This window comes from Watersipora subatra, chromosome 10 (assembly GCF_963576615.1).
Source record: "Watersipora subatra chromosome 10, tzWatSuba1.1, whole genome shotgun sequence".
Lineage (NCBI taxonomy): Eukaryota > Metazoa > Bryozoa > Gymnolaemata > Cheilostomatida > Watersiporidae > Watersipora > Watersipora subatra.
Window position 1 is genome coordinate 43,060,348 of NC_088717.1, and position 14,445 is coordinate 43,074,792.

The 14,445-nt window shown below is 33.3% G+C and overlaps 1 protein-coding gene across 4 annotated transcripts in view; it reads left to right on the forward strand.

Moving 5' to 3' along the window:
* LOC137405757 (dystonin-like) overlaps positions 1-14,445 on the forward strand; it is a 35,045-nt gene that overhangs the window by 11,098 nt on the left and 9,502 nt on the right. For all 4 annotated transcript variants that reach the window (XM_068092143.1, XM_068092141.1, XM_068092142.1 and 1 more), the window contains exons 4-13: positions 2,044-2,115; positions 6,601-6,714; positions 7,293-7,388; positions 8,011-8,160; positions 8,699-8,821; positions 10,000-10,157; positions 10,305-10,410; positions 11,687-11,929; positions 13,659-13,780; positions 14,227-14,312. In XM_068092143.1, the coding sequence (XP_067948244.1) occupies positions 2,044-2,115; positions 6,601-6,714; positions 7,293-7,388; positions 8,011-8,160; positions 8,699-8,821; positions 10,000-10,157; positions 10,305-10,410; positions 11,687-11,929; positions 13,659-13,780; positions 14,227-14,312 (1,270 nt within the window). The remainder of the gene's footprint in view (positions 1-2,043; positions 2,116-6,600; positions 6,715-7,292; positions 7,389-8,010; positions 8,161-8,698; positions 8,822-9,999; positions 10,158-10,304; positions 10,411-11,686; positions 11,930-13,658; positions 13,781-14,226; positions 14,313-14,445) is intronic.

Genomic DNA, 14,445 nt, shown 5'->3' on the forward strand with positions numbered 1-14,445 from the left:
AACCGTGATCATATTTTGTCAATTTTAATCTTAAAACATCTTGGCAGTCAGACCATCTCAAACATGAAAAACCAGCGCAAATGATAACAAAATACCGATACTTTCTGATAAAATCTACTAAAACTTTGTGTGACCAATATGCAATGTCTAGCGGAGCTCTTTCATAACATCAAACCTGTTTTATGAGATGCGCAACCATTACACCGATGTTGAATGAAGCTATTTGATTGGTGAGCTCAACTATAAACACAAAAACAGATCACACCTCTCGTAGGTAGATAATTCTTGTATTTATAATAGTGACATGCTCAGACTAGAGTTGCCCAAACACAATAGAGCCACGGATATCTACTTATCATCCTACTCACTAAAATAACTCAAATGGCTGATTATTGTGTAATGAATCTCTTGAACTCAGGACAGGATACATTTTCTCTGAGATAAATCATTCATAAAATCTCGTGATACCACTATCGCCTGTGAACATCTTGGCTTGCTGCGTATCAGTCACACAAGTGATCTGCAGAGCCTGTTGCCCTTGAATCTTTGCATGTTATTCTATTGTCCTAGTAGGAATTGTCCTCCCCAATTTGTCAACAGCAAAGGGTAATAAAGTTCCCACCCATAATGGAATTCACATGATAGTTGATGCTGCCAGTGAACTAGAGCATTTGTGCTTGCTGAATAGTTACTAATCAGTTGTATTGAGCTGTTATGCAAAACAGGCCTCATTATCAGCTGTCTCATTACGCTGCAGTATCACAGCTGCTGTCGCTGGATTGTATGGCTGAGTTGAATTAGTAGAGCTAGGGTAAGTTGGAAGGCTTGTTATGCGTGAGTCTAATAGTTGTTATGTAGCCCCTTGCGAGGGACTTGTCTGGGAATGTCGTCTATTTGGCTGTGTTACATTAGCCTAGAATAAACTATCTTATAACTTTCACAAGTCATTCGAGACAATAGCATACTTCAACAGTACGCTGAAAAACCTAATCTGCATTTACTAGTATCACTTCAAAACATGAAAACAATATCATAGAAGTATTTGCAACTATAGCAAACTTGTGACCTATGTTTGTTTTTTCTAGAGATGTTATTAATAAGTTACTACAAACTTTGGCTTTTAAACTACAAAATCTCGGATAACTCTGTGAATGTTTAGTTTTAAGGGCATGTACATTAATTTATTTAAAGCCATATTAAAAAGGCAGCACACTTTTCTAGCAATCTTCTACGCGTTTGCAAGTAGAACACCTGGTAGATCAAAAATGTCATTTTCAAAAAAGAGTCCAAAATGAAACATTTTCTTTCAACTTTTCAGACTAGATGGAATGAGGCAAAATGACACCAAATAATGTAACATAATGCATGCATGGGTGAGACAGTGAGCTCAATGCTTATACAATGAGGGCATATAAACTTCCCTGCCATGACCTAACCTGTAATGAAATAACATGCAATAGTACAGCTGCTTGCAGCGCATGACAAAGAAGCTGATTCATGTAACAGGGCAAATTTGTGGGTGAATTTGAGGGCGCTGACGTTGCGACTGACGTCATCAGTGAACTTGAGTATAATTGGGTGTAGAAGGAATGCTTGATATCTTTCCTTGCCTCTTCTACTGCTAGTCAACTTCCATTTTTAAAGCAATCACCACATTTTCTTAACCATATCATGCAGTTTTGATATGTTTCGCTGACAAGCTAAATGCCTCGTAGCAATAAGTTGACAGCGTACAAAATAGTGTAGAGGTAAAGGTCATCCCGTAACCTAGTAACAAGCAACAAAACAGCTAATATAATGTAATTGGATGGATTATTAGAGGTACAAAATCATACTCCTTATCAGAGGAATGTCAGTCACGGAGCTGATAGGAAATTCAATACTATGTATGACATATCTAATTGGCTAACTGGTCTTCACACTTCTCTCTGAGTCAATCAATCATATTGCCTGCGAGTTGAGTTAGTTTTGACAAAAATCTGTCATCCGACATTGCTTCATCTTTTCACTTCACTTCACTTTGGCTTATTTCCATAACTTTAGGATATCTTAGCAAAGAGGAGCGAGTGTTTGGAGATTATAGGTCAAGTCAGCAAGATGGAGGATCTCTTTTCGGTAAGAAGATATTTATTTCATGCGTTTCATGTTGTCTATATCAATATTGAGTTTGTATAAACCATGATTAACTAGTATCCTGGCTGTCGGGTGTGCCGTTAGTGAGAAATGTGTAAATCTCATCAAGCGTAATAATTACATAACTGCGCAATTATTCTGATAACACTAAGGTGCTCTATTGGTGTAAGTGGTAAAATGGTGGTCTTCTAAACTCAAATCTGTGAGTTTGAATTTTGCTAGAGGTAGTATTTTTACTAACATATCTTAGTTATATCTTGTATCTCTTGTTTGGTAAAAATTACCTATAAAATTAGTTATCTAGACGAGCATGTAATTGAAACGAAAAGTGTATTTGGATAATACATTTGTATTATCCAAATACACTTTTCGTTAATGTGTATGACAATGTCAACAAATGGAAGTCATGGCATATTCTGATAACTCTATCTAAATAATAGAGAACCTTAGAAGATAAAGCAGGTAAGGGTGGTAGTAGAGCTCACGTTATACATTAAAAGCATGTCATTTGTATTCCTCGCACAACTTACAAAAAAACTTTGAGTCACTAAATGCAAATGGGCAAGAAGATGAGAGGAGTGAGACACCACGATGTGCTAGTTAAAAGGTTTGTTTGTAGCAGTAAGAGTGGTTTGAGGTTTAGCAATAAACAATACAGGAAGAAGTAGGTAATCTGTGGATTCCAGCTGGGAGGCCTACACGGCCCTCCTATTAACTTAAACTAAAAAGGTGGAGGTTCTGGTATTTGAAATTGACGCGACTTTTGCGTATAGGTTAACTAAATCAATTCAAAGTTGTACCATTAATTTTAGTTGAAAGAATCTTGGCACAAAGTTTAGGATGAGATCTCAATATATAATAAAGCCAGTCACTGCATAGCATGAACATGTATCTTCTCACTAGCTACCCTATCAGTAGTTGTATGGTTGAAGTAGCTTCAAGTATCTGTTGGAGTACCGGAGGGAGGATGTTTTCCTCACATTCATTGAAAAACTGTTTTATCTTAAGTAATCCAAATATTTGATATATTTAAAGGAGAAGGTGTGCTAGCTTTGTAGACAAATTTTAGCTTAGTTTACAAACAGCTGTGAGAAGTTTTAATACCTGGTAATAGTGGGGTTGTTCATATGGTGGATAATTGCTCTGTTCTGGGCTGTGCTCTTCTACATCCTAGAAGTGTGGTGTTGTGTTTGTTTAGTTTCATCATAAAAACTGATGCACACAGAGACATAAACTAAATAAATATACATATAGGAATAAGCAATCATAATACAATAGGGAGTGATGAAGGCCCATATGCACAGTAGCGAGGCTAATCTAGAGACAGGGTCCGAGTTGACAATTTTCTTAATGTAAAGTGTTCACATATTAAGACCTGAAGCCATCCCAATGAGTCAAGCAGATGCATCTTTAAAGCAATCCTAAAACAATTTGAATTTTCAATGTACCTGATCGATATTGGTAAGTCATTCCAAATACTGAACAACTGGTAAGTTTACCTGTCGATGTCCAGCTGTAGATGTGACCATAGGGTAAGGTAAGGCATAAGAAGAATAACGAGTAGCATAAGAGTTTTGTTGAACATGAGTAACTACCTAGTGTTGGTGTCCTTATTCAGGTAGTGGCTAAATAATAAGTGTCTGTGATTTCATTTAGATTGTAAATACATACCTGATTTAAGTATCTCTCACCGGTGACTCAGTTTAAAGTGATCATAATACAAACAATGAGCTCTCGTGTAAATTGTTTGAATCTTTGTTTAAATAGTGATTCAACGTGTAGCACTGATGTCACCCTTTAAAGATGAACTTACCCCAAATTTTAATGAATTCTATCAGAAAGTATCAATATTTCTCTAATATTTGTGATTGCTTGTGATGTTTAAGATGATCTGACTTCCAGGATGATCAAGATTAAAATCGACAAAACTTAATTGCAGTTAAAACGCTCAAAAGAAAACGCATGCTGACATGACATCACTAGTTGCGCAGCTGCATCTCTTGCTGGTTATTGACATCGGCTATTGCATTCAAGTCGCAGCATTACTAGCAACTGTTCTGTAGTTCTCTTTGCTGAAGTGCAACTATTATTAGACATAACAATCGCTCTTACGCCTGAAGCCTAGGGCTTTAACCACGATTAGGTTTTGTCGAGTTTGATGTTTAAACATCCTTGCAGTCAGAACTCCTCAAACATAAAAAACAATCACAAATGGTAAAAAATACCGATTCTTTCAGATAAAACCTGGTAAAATTTTGTGTAAGTTTTTTTACATGACAATTAAACATATTTGATGGTGTCATCTTTTACATGGTAGCACAACTCTTCTGACGGTGTCAGCTTTCAGATAATTATCAAGTCCAGATTATAAGTTACAACATCAACACCAGGTTTTAAAGCTGCTGACATCCACTTACAACTTTAACTCCAATTACACTAAGTGCATAAAAATTATCTATTTTTGAAGATTTAGGTCAAGGTAGTTTCCGGTTTGCTTCACTGGATTCTGAAGAAGCAGGGTTTAGTCTTACCTCAATTGACTAAATGACCTGCCACAACATAAACAAGATACCTATGGGCTATAGACTGTGGCTAATGTATATGGCAAACAAGTTGTAATGATATTTAGTAAGAGTAACAATACTTTTAGATATCCTTAGTTTACTTTAGAGAGTGATTAGCTTGTTTGTCAGTATATGATTAAATTGTTTGAAAGTTGGAGCTGCTGTTTTTACAAACTTTTTATGACCTAGCTTATTTACTGAGTATAGCTTAACTGTGATTAGTTCAAATAACAAGTTTCGCGACTTACTTATATGGCATATAGCTTATCAGTGTAAGCAGCGATTGTTCACTGCTTTTTTGAAAAAATAAATGAGTTCAGCTTGACACTTTTTAAAGAAATTATGAGCCCATTAAAACGAACTTACACAAAGTTTTAATGGATTTTATCAGAAAGTAGCAGTATTTTTCTATCATTAGCAGTCTTTTTGATGTTTGGGCTGTTCTGAAGGTCAAGATGTTTCAAGATCAAAAAAACTTGGTCCCAGTTAAAAAGCTCAGATCAAGTGAACGTGCAATTATGATAACTATAGTTGCAAAGAAACTGACAAGAATAGAAACATGAATTGCTTCAACTTGAATGCAACAGCCGATATCAACTATTGCTATGATATCAACTGGTAAAGTCATTTCCTTCTGAGTGTTTTAGTCGTGATCAAGTTTTATTAATTTTAATCTAGAAACATTCTGGTAATCAAATCATCTCACCTAAAAAAATTTTAAGAGATTGAAAAATGCCGATACTTTCTGATGAAATCTACAAAAAACTTGTATAAGTTCATTGTTTAACTCTATTTGGGGATTAACTAACATCAGAATAGAAGAAAGTTTTATCATTCAACGCTAAATTGAGCAGGGAAAGATAAGTTCAGCTTTTGTCAATTCAATCAAGCATTCACTCGAGACCACTTAGTGCAGCTTTCAATAGCAGATGAATAATCACACCCACTTTATCAACAGGTCAACGGCTGCACTCCTTCAATACTGTTTCTTTACTACATGAAGTTAGTGAAATTATGTTATAGCAAGTCTGGCATTGGAACAACTTAGCATACCATAAGTAGTTGTCCTAATAAGTGTGTTTTGGACATATGTTTAACGGGATTAACAAACCATCTATCAGATAACCCACAAGTAGCCGTTAAAAAAATATTATTAAAGGTTGACTCAAGCCGAATTTCAAGATTTTTTATTAAGAGATTTATAGATATTGTTTTATTTTTTCAAAAATTCTTTAGCTGGTTCCGGTGATTTGACTGCCAGAATGTATTAACATTAAAATCGACTAAACTGGATCCCGGTTAAAACGCTGTGAAAAAAAATATGTAGCCAGACTTCTTCAAAAGGGCATCAGTAGCTGTTCATATTGTCTGTAAATAACAAATATACAGTATCATCGGGTGTTTACACAGCATTTTTGGGAAGAAATGGAACAATTTTTACCCAACTTATCTTTAAATTATTTAAGAAATCTACAGAAATGTATTTGATGCCACATTTGAATTTTCATTCTAACAATCGGAAATAAATTCTAAGTTAAACACATGTCAGCAGAGACGTAAATCTGCAACTTGAATGGAAGGAACAAACAGAAAGCATGACTAGTGACGTCATTTTTGAACACATATTTTTCTTCCGAGTATTTTAAACGTGATCAAGTTTTGTTGATTCTAATCTTAAAACATTATGGCAGTCAAATCATCTCCAATAAAAAAAACAAAATCTGAAATGAAAGAAAAATATTTAAATATTCAAAAAACTTTTAAAAATTTGACGTAAATAACCAGACAATGTTAAACACTAGTAGAAGAAACTAGAGGGTAACCTCAAGTAAAATGTTTACAAGTTAATTTGAGAGTGTTACGTACATGTAGGTGTGGTGCTGTAAGAACTTGCTTTTTGTAGACACTTGCGCTGGACATTGACTCGACTGCTCTGGGCTTGGCTGAGAAAGCGAAGGACTCTCTACAATCTACAAAGCCTAAACTCAACCTCTACAGCTCAAGTGTTCTAGCAGAGGTACGTACCACTTACACTCAGCGTAATATTTCTTGCATTTTATAAGAATAATATTAAAATTAATTCTGATAAATAGTTATTATTGGTAATTATATATTAATAACATATATTAAGTGTGTGTGCGTCTGTACAGGTGTACTTGTGTGTACTCGTGTGTACCCGTGTGCACCCGTGAGCACCCGTGTGTACCCGTGTGTACCTGTGTGTACCCGTGTGTACCCGTGTGTACCCGTGTGTACCCAAGTGTATGTGTGTAAATGTTTATACGTGTGTGTACGTGCATGTACGTGCGTGTATGTGCGTGTACGTGCGTGTACGTGCGTGTACGTGTGTGTACTGTACGTACGTGCGCATTCATTGTTTTACAATGAGATAATACATCAAAATATGAAAACAAACATTATGTTAGCAAAGAAGCTATCACACAGAAAACATTTTAAAAACTGTTTTAAAACTAGAGACAAAGCAACCCTATAACAGCGCGCTAGCAGCTGGTAACTAGTGGTTAAATGCTATATTTATTGTTAGCCAATCATACTTTTCCTTTGAAACAATTTTTCTTTGTTTCAACTCTCTAGAACTGCGTGAAGAGTTTGCAGCAGAGCTGGAGTTACCTGCAATCACTTGCCTACTGCAACCAGATTCATCTACAGAATTCTGCTCATTACCACCAGGTAGGATGGGTCGTTGCTCGGAGACAATCTGTGAAAGAATCTGTTTTTTCAAGCTCTCATTGCTGTCTCAACTAGTAGCATGCGCAAAGATTTAAACATACCAAGAAAATTTCTCAAGTATGGATTACTTTTAAAGATGTTAGGTAACTCTCTTGATACATATTTGACTACAACGGCTTTTGTAGCATTTTTGACAGAAAAGAATATTTAAAGATATAGATGAAGGGTTTTAAAAAATTTCTTAAGAAAAATCTGGTGCAAAAGTCTAACGAGGCTTTTTAACCAAAGCAACTTGAAACTGTTATTGGAACATGTATATTTAGAAAGCTCTCGAAGGTTGTTATATATAAAGTGCATTCTTAGGTAGCTTATAGTTTGCATATGGTAACTAATGCGCTGTCAGTGGTCACATGCCAAGAGTGTTTAAAAAACAACTGTAGCCTGTATCCTCCCACAAAACTCGATATTTAACAACATAAAAACTAGGCAGGTAAACAGGTGCAAAGGTCATTGTAGCAGCTCTATCTAATATCTACAAATATCTTGATTGTGTAAGCACAGGTTTATTTTGAGTAGAAAATAGGGTTGAGCTGTCACCTTGTTTGTTTTCTCTGATCCATAGTTCTGGCACGAGGTGCAGGAGAGCAATGAATGGTTAGAGTATCAGCTTACAAAGCTGCCAGAGTTACAAAAAAGGACGGTACAAGGCACCAGCTACCAAGTTAAAAGAACAATGGATGAAATGATGAAGATACTGAAGAATTACTTGCAGGTATCAGACTTACAACTTTATATCTGGTCTGATTAAGAACTATGTTTCTATGATGTGATTAATCCACAAGTTTGAACTGAAAAATGAAAACAGCAAAAATATGCAAGTCAAGTGAGTTTTGTTATTAGCAAAATTTTACAAAAATGTTTATGGTTGCGAAAGATGAAAACGCCTTTTGGGAATAATGCGTAAGAGAATGCCGTGCAAGCTATTCCCTTTTAAACATTTTCCATACTTCAGGCATCGCTACTCTTATTTGACATGACAGGAGTGTGCCGCTATAACCTTTGGCATAAAATTCCTTTTTTAACAAAGTCTCCACAATAATCCACAACATGTGAATGTCTATTCAAACACGTATCACACTTTAACTCATTGTGAGCACAATTCCAAATCTGAATCATCCACATCATGGAAATATAGTCTTTGGTTAAAGTTTTGTCTGTGATCAGAAACTACAAGCGCAAAATAATATAATATTATCTCAATATTGGCTAAAACATGATTTTTAATGACATGGAAAGTAAAATTGTTACAGTGGCAGACCAGACTGGATATATTGTCAGAGAGAGCCAAGCACGTGGTGCCTCTTCAAGCCAGAACTGAGAAATTGGATCAGCCTATTCAAGCTCAAGTTTTGGTGGACTACAAAACAGCAGACGTAAGCTGATTGTTTTTATATTAGTTTAAATCTATGCAGTGTTAATATTATTCTAAAATAATAACCTAAATTATGCAATACGAGTGTGTCAAACAACTTTTAATATTCATTTGTTTGCTTAAAGTTGGTAGAACAAAGCATTTTTTAATGTGCAAGAAGTAACAGCTGATCCATTTTTTAAAATTTAATTTACAGCAAAATGCATTTTTAAACATCGATCAAATGTGTATTCTGGGACAAGTGGTTATCCGGTGGAGGGTATTACTTTACATAAACCTGTCATTTATACACTGCAATTGTATTTGACTAAAGCTGGTCAGTTCTACCAATGATATACATCATTTGGTATCATATCAGATATCATATCATTGGTTCTACGGTTCGTTTGGCTGAAATCGCCAAATGACTCTCGCGCTTCCATTATACATGTTTTATGTTTGATGTTTTATTCATTATACATTTCATTATTTCATTACTCTATTATCAATTATATATGTACATTTGTGAAACTAAACCAAATTATTGTTTTTTATTTATAGTTGAATGAGATGAATGCTTTTCATTGTTTGAATAACATATAAATGTAAAGCAGTACTAGAACCTTGTTCAGATGAACTCAGCAAAAAACTTACTTGACAATTAAATTGAACTAATTGAAATTTTTTTTAGCCAAAGTCTGATGTTGGCATAAAGTGCAATAGACTTCCAAATAGTAGCACTTGTAGAGTATTGACCTTTCAGTAAAGGTTTAAAAAATAAAAAGTTCATACCTTTCTAAAGCTTTTGCTATTTCAGTTTTAATTAAATAAAAATATATATTTTCTACCTGTTATCTTGAACTTGTACAAATCTGCCCATGAATTAAAATAACAAATTTTCCTGTATAGAGTTTTCCGCTTAATTGTAAAGTGTGCTTAAATATTTGTGAAATGTAATTTTTTATTAATTTTATCAAGTAAATTATTGCTTATTATTTATTTATTTTCTGTGAGTTGTGAGTATTACTATTATGTTACTACTATATTATATTAATATTACTATTTGTATTAAATAAACACACAGGATTAAGGAAGGATTAATATATATACAATTAAGATCAAAAATAATAAGTTTAACACAAAGGTCAAGGACACTTGAGCAAATAACTAAATAAACAGTAGAAAATCATATACTTACAGTTTGAACTTCAAGGGGAAGATCATGTGACTCTGGTAGACAACTCAGACTCGAAGAGATGGAAGGTTAGGGTAACTGGAAGTTCTGAAGAACATACTGTTCCTTCTATAATAATACTCATTCCTGCGCCTGATTCGTCAGCTCATGACGCTGCCTTTAGGTAAAACCTCCTTTCAAACTAAAAGCTTTAAAAGTTGTAAAAAATTTGATTTGAATCAAATACAGTTCTGCACATTGAGTTGTGGCTCACTACGATTTTTTATATTGAGAAATGAACATTGAAGTTACCACCAAGTGCGTGTTGCAGGCTTAAGCTACAGATGTTAGCAATGTGGTCTAGTACTACCAAGGTATTGGGAAGGCATGTGACACATGTCCTTACAGAAGTCTTCAAACATTGGAACGAGACTAATGTAAGTGTCAAATCTGTTGTTTCTAACACTTAGTGCTATTTCTGAAACAATTTCTGCGTAGATCAACTTTTATTTAGTCCCTTGCAGGAGCTACTATCAAATACTGTCAAGGAAAGACAACTCTCTTTTTTAGCTGAAACACTAATTTAATTTCAAAGCTAGGGAGTGAAAATTGTTAAAAAAGAAACCAGTGCAATTATTGGCAAATATTTTTGTATAAAGCCTATTTGCCTTTTTGATAATTTGAATTAAATGCAGTCTGATGGTGCCGATCAGGAGAATGAAAGGTTTTAATCAAATTAACCACTACTTATCTTTTAAATTTTGTATAAAATAATATATTTAAAGCTAGCACAATCAAAGATTCTTTTTTTTACTAAAATATGATAAAGAGAAAAAATTGTACATTTTAACCTGTTTAAGCATTTGTGAAACTATCTTAACAAATTGCAGCAACTTTTAACCATAACCATCAAAAAAACGTTATAATTAATATCTTGAAATGGTTTCTTCTGCACTCAAATGAGTAAAAATCTAAGTCTAATGCCTGTGTAAAACTTCCAATGTAAAAAACATGATCAAATTCAGAAAAAAATTGCAGGGCTACATAATTCTGCAGAAGGAAAAAACCAGCGACTGTAAACAGAGAATACAATAAAATGCCTAAATTATCTAAAATCTAAAAATCTCAAAATTATCTAAACATTATCTAAAAATTATCTAAAGATTATCTAAAAATTATCTAAAAATTATCTAAAAATTATCTAAAAATTATCTAAAAATTATCTAAAAATTATGTGAAATGCCTAAGTCATCATGTAAACATTGATTGCTCAAAAAGATCAGAGTCATTTTAGATTGATGGAAAAATCCCAAAAAAAGTAGATGAAATATAAAAAAAACACTTTTGATGTGAGAAACGATTCATATATGATGAGTTGCACAAAAAGTCTGTAAAAACTTGCTAAACGTCACTCTGCAAAATCTTCATAAAAAGTAATAGTAAGCTTGATATTCCTCATTGAACAAAAAAAATTAGAAACCACCTTTGTAATTGTAAATACAATTATTTTGTGTTTTAGCTACATGTATTTAAAATCATGATTTTCTGGATTGTACGAAATTTTCAAACAACCATTTTATACAAATGCACATCAAATGAAGGAAATTATGCAATGCTATTAGATCAATTTACTACGTAATTTTTTAAAACAACTTTTATCAAGTTACAATGTTTTGTTATTTAGTGTCTAATGCGAATGTATCTTTATTGTAGCCGGCTGGGCAGTCAGCTTTAACTGATGCTCAGAAAGATGATTTAGTTAAAACCTTGAGTTACATGGATGCAACCTTGGGGTGTTCGCTGAACAGCTCCGAAGCTTACAAAGATCTGGTAAAGAAGACCCAGGCTATAGTGAGCCGTTCAAAACCAGACAAATCCTCAGAAAATAAAGAGAATGATAAGGTTACAGTTGTAGTGCAAGTGAACTATCTGCAGAAGTTTCTGCAGAGATACTGGGTGAGTTGCACATACTAATCTATCTAGTTATTCATCAACCCACATATAGCAGCTTGCTTGTGACGCTCAGTTTCCCTCGTGTTGTTCTTTCATTCTACTGTATATGAGACTTGTTTTCACACTTTCATCTGTCATAAATATTATAACAGTTTTTTGCTATAGGAGTGAGCATATTTTTGGCTTGGCGGCCATTTTTAATATAGGTAATATAATTATGCTGATTCACCTAAATGTTGACTTTTTGGAATGTGTTGACAACTCCCATTTATAAAACACCTAATTTAGAAAGTATTAAATTGCTAAACAAAATAAAAGAAAAGCTAAGACAAAATTCTCACTAATTATTGACTAACTGTTGTATTATTCACTGATGATAAAAAATTTTAATGAAGTTCCATTTTGAGAGCAATTTAAAGACATGTAAAGCTTTTAGAAATGCTCGACCAGATTGAAATACTCATTGATGTCAACAGTTTCATTTTAATCACATCGAGTAAGGCGGAAAGTCTATTCTGCAAGCTAATGAAAGTAGCCAAAAGTTACGCTGGATGGCTATGCTTTTTACTGGCAGATGATAGAAACCTAATTAAAAATAAGAACAGTATTGAAAAGAAAAATTGGACAATCTTCTAAATGCCAAGTGTTTGTATACATAAACAGCTGGCAATGCAATATAATAACATGTAACATATATTTATATACTATATATTATATAGTATATAAATGGCTGATTAAGTTGACTAAACGGCTCCATCAAGTTCTGTGCGCTGCATATTGAGTTTTGAAGCTTGTACTTTGGTCAATTAGTGCAAACTGAAAACTTTGTTTCATACTTAAAATATTTTAAACTCTTGTGACTAAATAATTAACTTGAAAACCAGTCTAACATGTTCTAGCGAAATAAAAGTTTTGCTTAGCAAAACTTTTTTATAGGCTATTTATAAAATACCTGATTTTCTTCTTGTATTGCATTTTTTTTCTGTTTTATCTCAAAGCTTTATCATTAGTGTATTACCACAACACTTTAATAGAATTTTGATAGACATCAATACTTAAATAGACATAGTGATGAACATGGTGTGCTGATGAACATGTTGTAGCCACTAATAAATCGTCAAAATTCTGCCGCAGTATCTAAAATTAAGTTACCAAATAATTTCAAATCTTAAGAATACATACCTAAGTTATAAAAAGCCCTTTTTGAAGGTCTCAAAGATATATAAATGTTGGTATATTGAACAACAAATTAAAAATATTCTTTACATTACTAATACAGTGTGATACTAAGGAAAAATTAGTCAAAATAGAATTTGTTTCTTTTCATCTGCTGTTTTACTAAGTATTGTTTCTCACATTCCCAGTGTTTTAATGTCATAGAATTATATTTATAGAGAGCAATTAACTAATATGCAGGTTTCTGATAACAACATAATTACCTTTGACATTGGCACAGCAGGAGTAAATAATTCTGGTAAATACGCAAAAAAGATGAAGTTTATAATTTTACTGCAATAACCAATACATTGTTTTTAAAACTTGAATAGTCAAATGGTTTAGAGCCACTCTTGCTTTTTGAAAATTAGATTTTTAATTATAAATGATGAATTTGAAACTTTTTAAAAATTGACTCACCATTGTGCACTATATAATTTATTGTGTTTCCTACTGAAAAACGTTTGCAAACTGTCTTGAACCGAACTCATTATCTTATCAAACGCTGATTTTTTAGGACTTTTGGACTTACTGTGACACGTACAGAGTAGTTTTAGAACAATTTCAGCAGCCCAAGAAAGTATACCTTTGCACAAGTCCTGACCAGTTGCGATACATCACAACAGCACATTTCGTCAAGTGAGCAAATTTTACTGCGTGTACATGAATTGCTACCCTATTCCATTTAGTGGTGTGTAACTTTATTAATTTGCTCGCTGCCAGCTAAGCTGCTGACAAAAAACTTTAAGTATTTCTATAAATGAGTATTGAGAAACATAATCTCTCCTGCTGCCATTACAATGACTGTTATCTTTATTGTTGTATTTATTCTTATTATTGTTGTTAACCACGTTTAATGTTATTATTATTAAAGCAAACTTAAACTATAACTATATTGTTACTCTTTCGTAATTTTTTATATCCATTTATAGTAATGTTGTTTTTAGAACTATTGCAGTAACTGACTGCATTACTATATCTGTTATTTGTTGTTATCTATTTCAAGTATCCCTTTACCATTTTTGCTATATTTTAGAAAAACTTTAACACTCTGGTCAGCTATTTAAAGTAATCTATTTGCACAGGTTTTGGGATTGCGACCTTGAAAACCAAAGTCAGGCTGCAGTTGAGGAAGATCTAATAAGCATGGACCAGGCTGACGCTGCCGAGAGTAAGCTGATTCTCGTTTCTTTTGTTCTCATTGTTCATTGTTCATATAGTTCATTGTTCATATAGTTATACTCTACAAATAAAGATGAGGTTATAATAGAAAGAGAGGTTGAGCAAATGTCTTTTTAAAAAAT